At 40.4% G+C, this 18,412-nt stretch overlaps 1 protein-coding gene across 1 annotated transcript; it reads right to left on the bottom strand.

Annotated features, from left to right (window-relative positions):
- Positions 1 to 3,815: 3,815 nt before the first annotated feature.
- On the bottom strand, positions 3,816 to 16,245 carry LOC137186582 (nucleotidyltransferase MB21D2). The gene is made up of 2 exons (XM_067595623.1): positions 15,734 to 16,245; positions 3,816 to 10,239 (listed from the first exon to the last, which is right to left on the bottom strand). The coding sequence occupies exons 1-2, from the start codon at positions 16,164 to 16,166 to the stop codon at positions 8,975 to 8,977; spliced, it is 1,698 nt and encodes a 565-aa protein (XP_067451724.1). The 5' UTR covers positions 16,167 to 16,245; the 3' UTR covers positions 3,816 to 8,974.
- Between the last annotated feature and the right edge of the window lie 2,167 nt (positions 16,246 to 18,412).

Here is an 18,412-nt window from a genome sequence, read left to right on the forward strand (position 1 = left end):
TATCTGGTTTTGTTGGGTAGCAGCAAGGCATCATGGGAGGCTGCACAGCAGGAATTGAACCCTGAACCTCCTCCTGTCAGTGTTTCATATCAGTATAATAATAATAATAATAATTATAATATCAGTGATGTGAGGGGCAGAGGAGAGGATATGTCAGATTTAATGCTGCCAACCTCACAAAGAAAAGATATAATGATCAAACTTTCTCAAGAATATAATAAGAAGGTCATTTTTTTCCACCATAAAAAAGAAAAACAACTCAAGATGCTTTTTCATGTTAAAATAATTACAATGAGAATAACAAGGAAGTTTTTGTTACTTTCCTTATTACAGAATTCATTATAATGATGTTTTCTTATAATAGTAGAAGCTTCTATTGTGACAAACATGCGCTTGTTCTTCTTGTTCTTTCTCTTTTTCCATTTTTAAATTTTTTTTATTGATAGTGTACAAAAAGAGATTAACACAAAAACACACAACACAGGACAACAACAACAGAATCAGACAATAACCCAAACAAAACAACAACAAAATAATACATAAAAATATATATTTTGGCTTATTGTACCGTGTGTGTGTGTGTGTTGAGTGTGTATGAGTAAAGAGGGGAGAGAGGAGACAACAACAACAACAACAACAACAAAACAAAGCTACACTGTCGTTGGGGGGCATCTCTGTTTGGATGTCAGGAAGTCAGGACAGAATTTTTGTAATTTATTTTTTCTTTTCTTTTCATAATTTATATGCTTGTCCTCCCTCGCTCTCTTTGTTCTCTCCTGCTTTACGCCCCCCCCTCCCTGACCCGCCAGAGGTTGCTGGTCAGACGCCCTCTAGAACGGCCCCCCGTCCCCACAGGAGGGGTCCGTTCATTTGGTTTCTTGGTTCTTTCTCTGATAAAAACACATCCAGTTTAACGGCTGGTGTGTGAAACAAATGCTTGAAACGTATCATTACTATTAAATCCTCCTTCTGGACATGAACTGTCGAGGCGTATAGGATACGTAACCATGGTAACCCATGTGCATCAGCATGTAAGTTACATGGATTTCCCCCAAACAATCAGAAAGAGAGAAGCAGTAAAAACAGCTCTGTGTAATTATCTCCTCTGGAATATTACGATTAAAGCTCTTCTGCTCTTTTTTTATCCTGTTTCTACTCGTCTGTCGTTTGTCATAACATGAGCTCCAGCTGCAGTTCATGTCATCATTTCTTAATGAGTTCTTGAGCACATAAAGAGCAGCAAAATGCTGCATAATTTGCACAATATAACAAGTTATTTTATCATTATAATGAGAAAAATAAGACAACAAGAAGCTTTCTTGTTATATTGAGAAACTGAGTAAATATTTTTCTGTCCTGGTGGAAGCAACACGCTGCTCTTCTTTATGTTTAACAACAATTATCTTCAGTTTCTTCTTCCTGAACGTTTCTTCCTTCGCTGTGAAGTTGCTGTCAATGAAAGCAACACTCATGTGTCACATCGAAGACCTTCCAGGAAATACTGTTCATCCTCTGAGGAGCTGGAAAGCTTTTAAGGATAATATAAACTTTATTGATCCTGCAGCAGGGAAATTCAAATGCATTAGGACACATATAAGGTAAATGGATTACATTAGTGTAAGCAGAGAGGTGTATGACATCACTGTTGTTGGAAATGAACATTATACTGAATTAAACATGTGAGACATTATAATACATGTTTTATGAAAGTGTTTCCTGCCTTTATTAAGGATAGAGACACAACCAAAATCCAGACCAGCAGGCTGGAACCTGAGATCTAAATCTGATGAGTTACTGTTTTAATATTCAGGTTCTTTATTTTTATTTTTGTGATTCAGCCAAAAAACCCAGACTATCTGCAGTGTTGCAGGACTAACTGCAGCATATGTTGTGTTTATATTTGGAGGGTGGTGATGATGGATGGGTTCTGGTTGGCACGGCGACTGTACTGATGACGGCGAGGAAGAGCTGAGAGCGAGCAGAATACCACAGGAGACAGAGAGAGAGGAGAGCAGGTGGAGGACAGGTGCTGAGACAACAGGAAGCTGGAGAAACATAAAAGAGGGAGAGAGGAGAGGAGGAGAGAATATAAGAGAGGAGAGGAGACGAGGGAGTGAAGCATGTCTATTAATTTTTAGTTGCGTCTGTATTTATTGATACTCTAATTGTGAATTGATTATTTATTAACCCAGAATATGATCAGAGTGTCTTTTAAACACTGGAAATTATTTATTAGGCTAAATGTTTCAGGGATAATTGAAATTATATAACTCATTTCAAACCTGACGCTCAGTTTTCAGCCTCAAGTGACTGAATGGAAATGACAATAAATTATATATATATATATATATATATATATATATATATATATATATATATATATATATATATATATATATGTATTATGCCTTTACTGCATGACCCAAACACCAAGACTATTTATCTTACAACTATTTATGTGATCGTACAGATGCAAAACTTTCAAGATTTTAAAAAACTGTTCTTTTGTGACAAGCAGGGTGGTGGTGGTGTGCTGGAACCATAGACTGTATAAAAATATGGACGTAGTTACCGTGACGTCACTCGTTGGTTTCTGAAGAGCGGTTTTGAAGCTCAAAGCGAGCCGCTCCGGCCGTCGCCAGCTTGGCAGTGCGTGACGCTGCCTAACTCCCAGCCAATCAAAAATGGGCAAAGAGGTGGGCCGAATGGCTGAAAGAAGTCACCTAGCGGCTGGCGGACCTGTCACTCAAAGCAGCCATGTCCTTCATTACGCAGAACTTTAAGGTTTAATAAAATTTAAACGGGTGAGTTATAAAAAAATTCACCCCCCGTACAGTTGTCATGAAAGAGGAAATTAGCTACAGAGACCAAAACCGTTGTTTGTACCAGACTGTAAACATGTTTATTTCTGCTGTAAAGTTGGACATTTTAACATGGGGGTCTATGGGGATTGACTCGCTTTTGGAGCCTCAAGTGGTCGTTCAAGGAACTGCAGTTTTCGCACTTCCTCATTGGCTTTGTTTTTCAGCCCCGGAGGTTGCCGCTTGCTGCTGATTTGAAGACCAGAGTTGCAGCTTCTGGTTGGCGCCGTCTTTTCTGTTTGGAGCCAGGACCTTTCCAGATAAGCGCTACCGCGGACCCAAGCTAACGTTAGCTTACTGGGAACACTGAGTGCTGCAGTTTTTGGCACTTCCACATTGGCTTCATTTTACAGCCCCGGAGGTTGCCGCTTGGATGGAGCACATTATATTGAAAAGTGTTCCTAATATTTTGCCCTGTTCATGTATGTTAAGAGAGTGGACAAAATATTAGGAACACCATTCAATATAATGCACTCCAGTACACCAGCACCACCCACTATGACCTCAATAATAAACATAAAGCACAATTATCACCTTTCTGACAACAAAAACTGAAAATGTATAAGCTTCATGAATGTAGAATTTATGGCAGAGCTGTTGTATTGGATTGCATTAAATTGCACAGGTGTTCCTAATAAAGTGGCCGTTGACTGTAAATCTGAGCGGAGTTCCTCATGGTTTGATTCTGGGTCCTCTATTGTTCTAACTAGAAATGCTCCTTCTGGGCCAAATCTTGCAAAATATACGCAGCTATGCAGATGACACCCTGATTTACTTATGTCAGAAAATGACTCTGGTCTCATAGACTCATTGTATAATGTAAATAACTGGATGCAGTTCAGTTGAATAAAAAAAAAAGAGGTTAGAAATCATCGTATTTGGCCACAAACACAGCTCGACTCAAGATGAGGAATGATCTTAAACTTAACAGACTGACAAGAACAGACTGAGACCTTCTGGTTAAAAGACTTTTATCATGACTCTACTGTACAGTGAAGTAAAGTGGAGAACCTTTACAGACGGGGGAGGAGCTGCCATCTGAAGGGTTAACCCATTGAAGTCAACATTGCATAAAGAAATCCATCATCAGAAGTTTGATAAAGCAGAGCAGCAAGATACAGAGAAAATAAAAACTCACAGTTCAAAGGTTCTGAACAAACAAACAGACAGACAGAGAGAGAAGTAAGGTCAAAGGTCATGAAGCTCAGAAGAACAACACGATTGATTACATTTCCACCGAGCAGGAGTGTGTGTGTGGCACTTGGATGGTGTGAAAAACCTCGGAGTGTGTGTGTGTGTGTGTGTTAGTGTTGGTTTGTGGGTTCAGTGTCCTGTGGTCCGTTTAATTAAATCCGGAGTTTTAGTGTCTTTTAGTCTCAATGCTACATGACATATATGTATGTGTGTATGTGTGTGTGTGTGTACATATGTGTACTTGTGTGTATTTTCACTAATTGCACTTGAGGATGAGGATATGGAGATCACATTGCCGGTCAGATTTCTGCAGGTTTTTTTGGCATTATTTCTGGAAATGTTTGGGACTGTTAACAACACAAAAAACAAAACAACTGGAAAGGACTCGCGTTCAACAAAACCAGCTCGGAAGTAAAAAAAATTCCAAAGCAGGAATTTAGAGCCGCAACAATTAGTAAATTAATCAATTAGTCGATCGACAGGGAATTAATCGTCAAATATTCTGATAATTGATTAATCATTTTAGTAATTTATTAAGCAAAAATGCCAAATATTCTCTGGTTGCAGCTTCACAAATGTGAGGATTTGATGATTTTATGTCATAAATGACAGTAAACTGAAAATCAGCAGATGTTTGACTGTTGAACAGATGTCGCCATGAGCTCTACCAAGTTATTATGGGCATTATTCAGTTTTTTACGACATTTTATAGACAAAACAATCAAGAAAGAAAAAAAAAAAATCAACAGAAGAATCAATATCAGCCCTTTGGTACTAAAAAGACTAACTTTGAAATATATGAGCTGAATGAAGCCTCACATTAACGTCAGCTGAACTTTAGATAAGACTTGGAAAGAACTATCTTTTATACCAACATGGAAAAGAACAAGAACGTTATTTACTTTACTTCCGTACCGAACTGACTCTACCTGAGCTACAAACTGAAGTTTAGATGTTTATTATTTGAATATAAGCACCAAAGCTTTAAGCCTCGTTGTGGGACTAAAACTACTGCCTGACATGGATATTCAGTGTGACATTAACTGTAAATAAAAACAAAACGATCTCTTCTTCTCTATTAAGAGCAGAATAACTTTGCCTTAAAGGAGCAGGCTGCTGATTTTCTATATTTTTCTTCATGTTTGGATCCAAACCAACAATAAACTGTATCAAAGCTGATATATCTTATTAAAAACACGTCAGTGAGTCACATCGCTGCACTGGGTGACATGTTCCTTCATCATGAAGAGTTTGGTCACGTTAATTGGTTTAGAAACGGCTCCAGAGGAATGAGATATATCAGACTTTGGATACACACACAATATTTGTTAGTAGATCAGTTCATTGTTGGTTTGGATCCAAACATCCTTTGCTCAGCGATGATGATGTGATTCTTCCATCTTGAATAAAGCCTTTAAAGCCATACTGACGTTCTTTCTGTCAGCTGCAGCGTCTCACCGACTATCCACACGGCAGTAAAGGTGCTTTACGGAGGGGACGACATCATGTCTAATGCTTAGACCAGTTCAAACTGGGAGTCATCTAACAAGACAGGATAACGTTCACATCCTGAGCTGGTTCGTGTTGAAGCGGAGTCGAACCGTCAACACAAATAAAAACACAAATAAAGCAGCTGAACAGAAAAAAAAACATCAGTCAGGTTAAAAAAAACAAAAAACACATGAGGTCATTCAGATACAGTGAAGCTTATTGAAATGTGCAATCGAAACAAAGAAAATGGAAGAAGGTGAGAGTGATGCCAGTGATATCATGTCTAAAAGGAATATCATGTGACACTTTACTCGACGACGGTCGTAATGCGGCGGATTAACCAGCCGAGTGTTAAACTGTGGAGAGGAGATGAAGTACACAGTGATGCTGACAGAAACGTCTCCTGACGACCCTGAAGGAGCAGGAAGTCTCTCCTCACGCAAATCTGTAGCTTCCAGGTGTTGTTGAACGTGTCATTTATAAACTCAGCTCAGTTATTTTCTTATCGCTGTTCTGCTGCTACCGCTTGTTTCTCCTGCACGTCAGAGGACGTTACATAAAGCTGAACTCTGTCATCACTCCGCATCGTATCGCTGCGTCTTTGGGCTTGATGAACAGTTTGCAGTTTTCCTGACATACAAACTTCGCCGTTGTCGTCTGTCTGGTAGTTTGTACCTGTGCAGGATGCACATGTGGTAGTTTCATATATGAACGCTTCCTCTTCTTGGCACCTTGTGTTGTTTGTTTGCACTACGTTAAACGTTGCATCCCTACTGTGTCCTTGTATACGGATGTGTTGACAATAAAGTTGCGAGTCTTGAATGAAAACAGCAGGTGTCTGTGCAGCCCGCCGCTGTGCGCTGGTCGTGATGCTTCCACCGTTTAAAAAGGGCTGTTTGAGTATTTATTGAGGATAATTTCCCAACGACAGGAACTAGTTTGGCAGATGAGTTCAGCCATCTGGATCCTGATCATTAACTCAGACAGATGACGTCCGTTTGCATTGAGCTCCGGATGATTTTCTCTCGTTGCCACTAAGCAGACGCACGAGGACTTTAGTTTCAAAGCGACGTGTTTCTACACATTGTTTTTCTTCTTCAAGTCTCGCTAGCTTGTTAAAGTTTAACGGATAGAACTGGAAATCTGTTGATGTTCTGTTTTTTCTTCATTTAGTTGAGTGAAGCAGAAAATAACGGAGCTTTTGTTTCAGCTGGGAATCAAAACCAGCTGGTCGGTTGTCGTCTCACACTTAAGTTGAACATTTCTCAGCTTCTTCGAGTGGCACACGACAACCAGCTTATTCTTCAAGCTTCACTTTACAACAAACGGCATCCTCCAATCCTCACACGAATCCTCTGAAAGCTTCTGTGTTTCACTAACTCTCTCTGTGCTCCACCTGGGAATGTTACAGCTTCTGTTCACACCGACGTAAAGACGGTTTTTTTAGCAGCTCTCAAGGAAGGAGTATAACAGGCTGCCGGTGAAGTATTTCTGCAGTATTACTGTGTACTTGCTGCTTTTCCACTGGTTAACATACCAATGTCAGCAGTGCTTTACCACCGTTCTGCAGTAAAGTGTCACCTGTCTACTGATATGATACATCATTTTCAATCAGGACGAACACGACGTCCACAATCAAGAGGAAAAGTGGTGTTTTTTTTTTTTTTACATTCTGTGCAAAATTAGACGAAAAGTAGTCCACACATCATCAGTCTCTATTTATCTTCCTGTCTACACACAATTTCTTCTTCTATTTACAGTTAGTTTCTAAGACATTAGTACCATCATCCCACAGCGGGACTCAAGACATTCCTCAGAGGGACAATCCACCTTCAAACAGAACTCCGTTATCTTTACTCCTGGGTTTGAGACTTGTGTACGTGCCATTTGGCATCCCCAACTCCTGAATCTGTATACAATCTAATAGAGAAAAGTCTTGTTCAACAATCTTGTTGCTGTTCAGGCCTGCAGTGAAAATGTGAATCAGAGCGTTTGCTGTTGATGATAATCGAGTCGTTACAAAGAGAAAATGTTTTATAGGTTTAAATTTTAAAACACAAAAAATAAAAACTAACTAAAATAAACTGCTGCATATGGAAGCTCATTTCTGCCAAATGAAAAAAAAGTGTTTTTCAATTTTAATCATTTTTAAAAATAATTTCTCATAATTATGACTATCTCTTTTAATATTCTCATAAAGATGATGTACCACGTCATAAGAATGAGACAGTATCTCATAACTGTGATTAAGTATCTCACAATATTAAAAAAATACCAATTTTTCATTTTTAAGTGTTTGTTTCTCATAATTATATTATTTCATATGACCGAATCCACTGATTCTGATGTGTCTAAGTCATTATTTTTTAAATGTGATTTCCATTTCAAATTATTTTCACATAATTCATTTCTGAAAAATGATTTTTTATTATTTTGTCATAAATTCTTTCTCATAGTTTTGAGAAACTTCAAAGTATCTCAGTAAGTATGAGAGACTTTCTCACAATAAATATGAAATATTAATTCATAATTAAGAAACAAACAGCTATGAATGAAAACAACAACATATGTAGTGGATTTTTGTATCTTGTAAACTTTTTCATAACTGTGAGATAGTATCTAATAATTATTTTATTATGTGGCGGAAATCAGCTGGAAAAATCACATTTTTTGGAACAATTTCTGTTCTCAAAATGTCAAAACAACTTTGCTTAAATGTTTAATAATTCATGCTAAAATATCTTTGTATTGTACAATTTGTATAGACGACAATTTAACATCTGTGATTAATAAAAGGTGTAATGTAAATGTGTTTTTATTCTCTTCAGAGCAGCCAGTGATTATATCACTCCTCAAATGAAGAGCTGATGTAGGACAATGAGTGGAAATTGTTACCTTCATGTTTCCTGATTGACATTTATCCAAAACACTCATCATCGAAATCTGATCAGCACGACTAGCACGATTGTGCACGACTCTCTTTGAACAAGCTTCTCTTGATGTTTTCAGGAGTTGTTGCTTTCGTCTCATTTCCAGGATCCCTGATAATTACATTAAACTACCAATAATGTAGGAAGCTGAATTCCATTTTAAGGTGGATTTTCGCCTCATCCTTCAGTTTTAAAAACAACCTGCTGCTATTCAGCTGTCTATTGAAAAGGCATTCAGCAGGTAAAAAAACACAGGGCACACAGTGAAAGAGGAGGGAAGAGGGGAAGGGAAGTAGAAAAATAATAACAAAAAATAAAAAAATCGTGGCAGACAACTACACGATCACCTCACTTCACTCTGTGGCAGAGAAACATAAAAAATGTAAAAAATAAAAAAGTTTCAGAGGAGGCGGGGCACCAGGCGCAAGAGAAGGAAGGCAGAGAAAAAGGAGAGGAAGAAGAGGAGGAGGAGGAGGAAGAGGTCTGGGTTTGTCAGTTTCAGAAGAACTTGTCATCGATGCGGAAGTGCGGCCGCGTGACGTCGTCCGGGTTGATGAAGACAGAGATGGATTTCCCAGGATTCTCCGTCACCAGCTGCTGCAGCTTCTTGGCCAGCCGGTCGTCCGGCTGGTTCTCTCCGCCGGCGTCGGACTGCGGTGATGGCAGGTTGTTGGCGCTGCCTCGCCACTGCAGTTCCACGGTCAGCCTGTTGGCGGCCTTGGCGTGCTCAATGGTAGTGCGGAGGTGCTCGGCTGGATCGGAGCGCACAGAGGACAGTTTGCGGGCGTGCAGCATGGCCGTCTCGTCCGACAGGTGCTCAAGCATGTTGCACTGAGGGATGAAGTAATTGGGACACATCTTGTTGACGAGGCAGTGCTGCAAGTCGTCAATCAGACCCAGCAGGAAGTGGGCGGAGTAGTCGTCCTGCGACAGGTAGTTGGCGGGGAGGCGGTCGCAGGCCCACAGCATGATGCTGCGCAGGTGGTATGGGCTGATGGCTTTGGGGCGGGACAGTAGCTTGATGATGATGGCTTTACAGGCCTGGTAGGCCTGCATCAGGCTGGAAGAGATGCATTTCTTCAGCTGCACCTCGCTGCGGGCGAATGACAGGCGCCACTCGTTCTCCTTGCGGCCTTTGTAGGAGCATGCAGGGACGAGGTAAAAGCCGCTGATCACCTCCTCTTCAGTGATCTTACCATCCCAGAAGTGGTTCTCCATCAGCCAGCTCTGAGCCACAGCCGGCCAGCCTTTAAACGACACCACAGGGACAATGTCGTACAGCATCCGGCTGCTCCCGACTCCCAGGATGACAGAGATGATTGTCCCGTTCCTCTCCACCTTCTCCACCTTCGGCATCCCTCTCTGCGGCTTCTTCTGCACCTCCAGCAGCACCAGGGAGATGGACTGGTAGAACCAGTCGGCGACCAGCGTCGGCGAGAAGAAGTAGTTGGTGGTCCCGTTGATGTGGTCGACGATGGTGCAGCAGTCCTTCCACTTGTTGATGGTCCCTTCATCAAAGAGACGAAGACTGAGCCAGGAGTGGCCCAGAGCAGAGTGCCTCATGTCCAGGGTCACCGGCTGGTTGCGGTCATGGAGTTTGAGCGCTGGGACCAGAAGGGTGAAGTCCATGTCGTAGTCTGTACCGCGGGCATAGACACTCAGCTCATCCAGGTCCATATCCACCACACCTTCCCTAACGCCTCCTGACAGGAGGAGGTACTCATTGGCCACCGGGAGCTTCTGGTCCAACTTCTGGACCATTCCTGAGAGACAGAGGAGGACAGACATGACTATGTGAAGAACTAGCACATATTATACACAAACACAGAGACAAGTGAGCAGGCAAGGTTGTGATTTATCATGTAAGTATATCTTGATAATGAAAATGAAGAGCATGTCCTCGAACAGGGTCTGAATGTCGGAATTCGAAGGACTGCGCCCAAAAGCGATTGCAACACCATGAATGTCTTCCAGGAAAGTCTTACACCTGACTATACACCTATTGTTATTTTGTATAACCCTTTGAACACAGCACTGGTGCAAAAGAGAGCTCATCCTCAACGAGTTTCCCTTTGTAACACAACAATTTCACAGCAAAGTCAATTTGTTTCAATGGAATCGCCCCAATAAGTGGTTAAGTAAACCTTTTGCAGTCCAACTTTGACCAATAACAAACGGTCTTGATGGAGCTATTTTCGAGAAAATGTGTAGAAGAGTTTTGCCGTGCCAACTTCTGACCGGGCCCTTGAGAGGGGACAGGTACTGAGGATCCTGGGCAAAATATTGGGGCCTTGTCAATTTAGGACACTACCCTTATTCCCAGAGTCAACTTTGCAGAAAAGCAGGAATTTTATGACATTCGTTCCCGGCACTGATGCATCCTGGCAACTGTAACATGACTACTTCTGTCTGTTGACACGTCTGGTGTGTCAGGCCAGGTACCGTTTCCAAATTTTTGCTCTGAGTGCCGTTACATTACCTGACTTTTGATACCGATACCAAAACGAAACTTTTTTCAATACCCTACTTTGAGGAATATAAACATGCTTTTCTAGATAATCCTTTTTAAAATTGAACAAAAGGAGACAAAGTTGTCTAAACACAATCAGCCTTACAAGAACTGAATAAAATACAGTTTATGAACTATCTGATCAATGAATAAGTCAAAAGGATTATGACCAGACATTTGATGCCAACAGTTTTTGATACTCTGTGATACGGACACCTTTCGCTCGACCGGTTTGTGGTATAGAAACCAAATTACTTGAACCTATGCGATGCAGCCGGTGTGCATTGCCTGTTAGGAACAAAAATCTAAAGTAATAAAATAGTGAACACTAAAGTTTATATCCTGAAAAAAAAAGTTGGTTTGACTCATGTCTGACACGTTGCAGAGGTAGGATTTACTGCTGCTCGTTATTTGGTGGATCACGATACTGTTTTAAGTGTTTTCTCTCTTTTAAGGCCTGTTCAGATCCAACAGAGTCTGGATCAGGACTGATTATTCTCTGGTCCACCATGGAAAAGGTCAGACTGTCCTCAGGTCCCCTTCACATCGGATCTCTTTTTAACAAAACCTAATTTATGCGAGTCGAGTTTGGGTCAGTTTTGTTAATGTTCGGACTCTCTGACAGATCATTGTGTTGAACAGTCGGACTGGATCGGTCTGCTCTGGTTTTCTGCTCTACTGAGCTTAAGAGTGAAGTGAAAAGACACAAACACTTCCTGGCTGATGACAGCATTCCTGTGCTGTAGTGAGGTGGACAAACACCGTTTGTTTCTCTGTTTGTCAGAAACAGTTTGTCAGAAACAGTTTGTACTGGATGATCATGAACAGACTCCTGTTCAGGCCTTTTCATTCATTAATTCGGGTGTTCGCTCGTCCTCGTTCAGCAGCATCTCAGTTTAACCACGGCACATCAAATATACTTAAATAATATTATTAAAAACAGGCTCACTGCAGATTATAACACATCAAGAGCAGCTTTTTTCCTGTTGCAATTCTGCCTCTTAAACTCTAATTCGAGTTCTTCACTCTCTGGGAATATTGTGATTATTATTATTATTATTGTGTAATATGTTACGTCTGCCTGTATGTTGTGCTGTTGACACCGTATTGAGCGACAGCAGCCATGTTGGAAATCTGATCTCAGAACTGCTCAAAACAGCAGACAAAATTTCTGACCTGCCAAAAGTCCAACCAATCGTCCAACAGTCAGATCACCGATCAATCAAGAGATCAATCAGACGCTGTGACCTCAAACATCAACTGAACTGACAGAAACTCTGCCTGCTGCTGTGTAGCTCTTTCTGTCCTTATCTGTAGTAGATTTTCTGTCTTTATCTGGTTTTTGTTGTTGTTGTTTTATAAATTTAATTATTTATCATCTTAAAATGACATGTTCGGCTTTTAGAGTGTGTCTATAAACAGAAGTCAGGTGTCCATATGAACAGTGAAAGAGGTTTTCTTCGCTGTAATCATTCTTCCTGTTCATACTGGATATTAAAAGATCCTTCAAATGTGCTTTCAATGGAAGTGATGGAGGCCAAAATCCACAGTGTGTCCACACAGTCATTTAAAAGTCTGTGTGAAGCTTCTATTCAGCTTCAGCAGTCTGAGTTAGTCATATCAAGTGGATATCTGACACATCGGACAGTGTTTCCCTGTTGAGCTGCAGGTGGAAGTATAGTAACAAAAAGAGGGACTTTGGCACTAAAAAGACTGTAACGTTGAAAGATATCTACTTGATTTGACTCATTTGGACACTGAAGCTTCATATTAGCTTCAGATAAACTTTGCACAGAAGGAGGACTGTGGTTTTTGTCCCCCATCACTTCCATTGTAAGGTCATTATGAAGGGATCTTCTAATGGTCAGTATGAACAGGAGGAATGATTACAGCAAGAAAAACAGGTTTAATGTTCATTTGGGCTCCTGACTGTTGGTTTAAAGACACTTGAAAAACTGTGAACGCTTCCTTTAAGCGTTCAAACCATCAGATCATTTATGAGGCAGCCTGACAGAAATCATTTTTAGCTTTCGAGACGTTCTTTGACGGATTTAATCAGTTTTCCGCAGAAATATTTGCAACATGACTGATGAAGAGGATCAACACAAGCTGTGAAAATATCAGTAAACTTTGTTGTTCCCTGTCTGGACGTTTCGTGGACTGTTTTCTGTTATTTTTGTGTGGTGAGCTGACAGGATGAGACAGATCTGTCCACACAGTGAGGGTGGACTTCCAGCAAAATCTGATTTGCTTTGAAACACGAGGAGCCATGTTTCTCTGCACAACTGCCAACAAAATGAACATTTAATGACTTAATGTGACAGAACGGTTCAGTCAGAGGCTTTTTCACAGTGTGTGTGTGTGTGCTACTATTTTAATCCAGATCTTGGAGGAGCTCCAGCATCATAATGAAACTCTGTTTTCACTCATCAAACCTCACATTCCTTCAGTTCGTCCTCCATGTTTCCTCTCAGACCGTTTCAGTGACGATGACAGATCAATCAGTGCTTTTAATAAAGTTTTATTAAGGCGGCGGAGCTGACCTCACTCTGTCAGGACACACTTCTCTCAAAACATCATGAACTCTGCAGGAAGTGTTGAGACGAGCTTTTCAAACCACGCCGACAATCACGTTCAATATAATCAGAGGTGTGTTTGTTCAGCTGCAAGTCAGTCAATTCATCAATTAGTTGATCATAAGAAAATTAATCTGCAACTATTTTGATCATTGAAAATCATTTTAGTCATTTTTAAGTAAAAATAACATCAAAAATGTGACTATTTAAGGCTTTTCTTTATTATATATATGACAGTAAAGTGAAAATATTTGGGTTTTGAACTGTTGATCAGATAAAATAAGACATTTAAAAACGTCACCTTTGACTCTGGGAAAATGTAACAGTGACTTTTCACTATTTTCTCTCATTTTGTAGACAAAACGATTCATCGATTCGAGAATAATCCATAACGAAAATAATTATTAGTTGCAGTTCTATAAAAATTGACTGTATACCTGCCGAAAAACAGCCGGAGAGATGCTGGACGTATAAAAGTCTGCAGCCAATCACGTCCAACGCAGAAAAGTAACAAATACTTTTGATAATCGATTCATTATTTTAAGCAAAATTGCCAAAAATTCTGTTTCCAGCTTCTCAAATGTGAAGATAATCATGAGTTACAAATACACACCAATCACATTATAATAAATAACATCTGTCTGACTATAATGAGACTGATGACAGTGATAAATATCCAGAAACAGAGACAGACGAGATGTTACAAACATAACATGCAGCAGCTGATTGGACGGACAGAAGAGAAGATTTAACTTTATCAAGGTTACTGTGACATTTCACTTTTTCTCTAATCTTTGATTTTTTGCTGAAATATTGGATCATTTGAACATTTATTGAAATGAAAGCATGTGAGAAGTTTAGAGGGAAAAATCACTATTTGGTGGAGCTGTTAACAACTCATAGACATGTGAAATGTGACCCCGACTACACACTGCTTTTTGTAAGACGTCAAAAGACAAAAAGGTTGGAAACCACTGGTTTCATCTTTAACAATGTGTTGTATTTTAAAAGCTTGTTATATTATCCATTGTGTCAAATCTTCATCTGAAAAGTAACTAAAGCTGTCAAATAAATGTAGTGGAGTAGAAAGTACAATATTTCCCTCTGAAATGTAGAAAGTAGCATCACATGGAAATACTCTGCTGCTCTCACAGGAAACATCTGTTTAACCAGGGGACCTTGAACTCATCATGAACTGCACCTGTGTGATGCTGTCGACAGGTGGAGCCTCACCTGCAGTATTTACAGGTAAATCAGCCTCCACATCTTCAACACGGGAGGAGAAATAACGATGATTCATTATTCATCATAACTGTTCTATTCTGTAAAAGTAGCCTTTAAAAACACACCTGAGACTGAACGCACCTGAGACTGAACACACCTGAGACTGAACACACCTGAGACTGAACACACCTGCCGTGTCAGATCAGATAAATAATGTAAAACATTCAGTGAAATAAGGAATATTTACTTTAACAAGCTCAACTCTAATTTCAGATTTCAAAGAGTTTAATGACCTCTCAAAATTAAAAATACTCCTACAAGAAGAAGACGAAGAAGAGCATTTCCTGCTGCCCAATGTGTATCAACATGCCACACACACACACACACACACACACACACACACACACACACACACACACACACACAGTCATGTTTCAGAGGACATTACTAGAGACTTATCTTAACCTTAACATAGCCCTAAACTAACATTAACATAACCATGAACTAACCTTAAATTTAAACCAAGTCTTCACCCTGAAATCAGTGATTTACATTAAGGGGACTTTTTTGTCCCCATAAAGGAGGCGAGTCCCCAAAACGTGAGGAATACCTGAACCGCACACACACACACACACACACACACATACACACACACACACTAATAGGACATACTGTGTATATTAATATGTATCAACCTTAATGTTGTGTTAATGTTCATATTATTGTTATTGTTGATGCTTTAGCAACATTGTTCTTTAAACTTTGATGGCAATAAAGCCCATTAAACTGAGGTGAAGTGAAGTGAATTGATGTGTGTGTGTGTGTGTGTGTGTGTGTGTGTGTGTGTGTATCTGAGCAGGTGGAGTCTGCAGGGTGGCGTCCCTCCTCTAACGGAGAAAAACACCGTGCACGGTGCGCCCCCGCAGCCCGGTGTGTGCGTGCTCTCACCCAGCATAGAGAAGATGAAGTCCTTGGCCGTGTGGATCTCCAGAGCCCGCTGGTCGTCGTACTCCCGCTGGTCGTGCTTGCTGAACTCCTGGATGAGCCGGTTCAGGTCCTCCATGCGGGCCGCCGACCTGAAGTCGAGCTCGGGCCCGTTACCTCCGCCGCCTCCGCCGCCGCCGCCGTGCGGCAGCCTACCGGCGGCCGCGGTGGGGCTGTTCCCGAGGCTGCCCGCCGAGCCGGCCCGACCGGAGAGAGCAGGGGCCGCCATCAGGGTTACTGCTGCTGCTGCTGCTGGGCTGATCTGAGCCGAGCCGAGCCGAGCCGAGCCAGACCAAACACAACCACCGGAAACACCTGCTGCACTTCCGCTGCCCTTTGCCTTCAAAATAAAAGCGCGTCTTCTTCTTCTTCGTTGGTTTTTAAAGGCTGTTTGCATCCAAAATGTTGCATTACCGCCTTCTACTGGATTTAAAATAAGACTCAACTCTCTTGTCTGCTAGAGATGTTCATCACCATCATTGATGTAGATGCGATATGTATCTCGATATATTGACAACGATCCGATACATTAAAGACGATACGATTCAACACAATATGATTCAATGCAATACGATTCGATTCAATGTGATGGAAAACAACGATGCTCTGCAATTTAATGCGGCACAGAGAGTCTGATTTTATTTCTTAAGTATGCAGCAAATCATAAATTAACTAAAAAAAGTGTGATTTTTACTTTACATATTTGTTTCTCTAGTACTGTCACTCAGTAATCATCTCTGCTTCTTTTTGACCTCTAAAAAAACACTTTCACTAACAGCCTTTTCAAAAGTCCTCTGTGGTGTAATATTCTCTGTCTCCACTTTACATACATATGCTCTGTGACCCAAACAATTACTGTCAAAATAGTTTAATAATCCACCTACGTGTGGAACAATAATTCTACAGCACAAGTTCCACTTGGAATGTTTTAGCAGCGCACCACTTAGCTGTAGCATGCTAGCACGCTTGAGAAACAGTTTAGAGAAGAGGAATAAATCTGAATTATTGGTCACAAATTATTGGTCACATTTCTAAATAATAGAGCCTCTACTAATAATTAAATATAAATAAATCAGATTTTACTGATGCACAGATGTTAGAAACGATGCATCACAAGTTCATCTCTAATTGTATCCGCTGCACACTTTTTTTAATTGGGGCAGTGGGGAACATTAATGCTGGTGCACCGATGCAAATCAGTGAATCTTCCCATTCCTACCATCTACCATAAATTATTAGATATAAAATAAAATAAAGTCCTTCCCAACCCCTCATCCCATTCTCTAATATAACTTCTGAGTCTAGACTCTGAGCGGCCCTGAAAGCTTCTCTCAACACTCTCTGCATTTCCTCTCCAGTAATTTCCACGATATCCAAAAACTGTCTCGCTGCATCAACAACTATCTCTATTCTCTCAGACTTCCTTTCTGCCTCAATGCTAAGAACTTAATCTTGGCTCAGCCTTCTCTTGGACCTGATCCTCATGACTTGTCATGCCTCGTGAGTCCCCCCCATACTGATCGCACTCGGGTTCATTTTCACAGTTTCTGCCGCTGCACGTCTCATCTCCACATTTACCACATATCCCCCAAATCATGTCAAACGTCTGCACTGAAAGGGTTTAGGAACAGACGACTTTACTGGGTGACTGGTATGATCTAAGAATAGTTTGTCAGGCAGATTTCTGATTCAAAATGCAACATAACAGATGTGGTTTCACACATTTCTCTCCATTACTCATCCTGCTCATCCTGTGACTGTCAATAACTCTGTTACATTCGACCACATACGGTGCTCCATCAACAACGCTCTTTACTGGAACTCCTGTGTGAAGTGGGAAACATGACACCTGGTAACCATCTAACTCAGACATTTCCAACACCTTCAGTTGTTTCTGTGACACAATGATCAATGATCGATCCACTCCTTTTAACATCATTTAAGTTGACGAGTTTGTCCTCAATCCATCTCACTGCTTCATGTTTCTGTCCTCGCTCCCCGTCACTTTGATTCCAGCAGAGTGGATTTCTCTTCTGTTCTCACGATCATCACTGTAACTTGAAATTTCTTCCTGCTGCTTCTTTCAAACTCATCCACCTCCATCTTCCTTCCATCTGCCAACATCAGTTTTTATAAAATATGTGATTTATTTATTTATATAGCAGGAACAGTAGTAAACACTCCTATTTGTCCAAAATACTCTCTTTGACGGTGACTATGTTATTTTATCTATATAATATATAGTCGACCTAAAATTAAATCTTAAATTTCTAATTTTATTTAACTTTTATTTGAATTTAAAGATTCCCTCCGCACGTTTTAAGATGTATATAAAACAACCTACTTTAATAATAATGTGTGTCTGATATCCACAAAAAAGTTAATTAGCTTGTTAAAATCTTTAAAATTACATCTTTTCCTTCTCTCTCATTAAAAATTCCAAAGTCTATAAATCTGTAAATATATTTAATTTCAGAAGTTTAACAGCTGGACAGCAGATGTCTCCTCCTTCACTGTTAAGTGAGGCTTCAAGTTTGCACATCACAGTTGTGTCAGTTGCATATTGAACCACGATTGGCTCCAAACTAGTTGTGATGTCACAAATCATACCTGTTGGCCCGCTACTTAAAATCAGATTTTCAT

Source organism: Thunnus thynnus, chromosome 7 (genome assembly GCF_963924715.1).
Source record: "Thunnus thynnus chromosome 7, fThuThy2.1, whole genome shotgun sequence".
Classification (NCBI taxonomy): domain Eukaryota; kingdom Metazoa; phylum Chordata; class Actinopteri; order Scombriformes; family Scombridae; genus Thunnus; species Thunnus thynnus.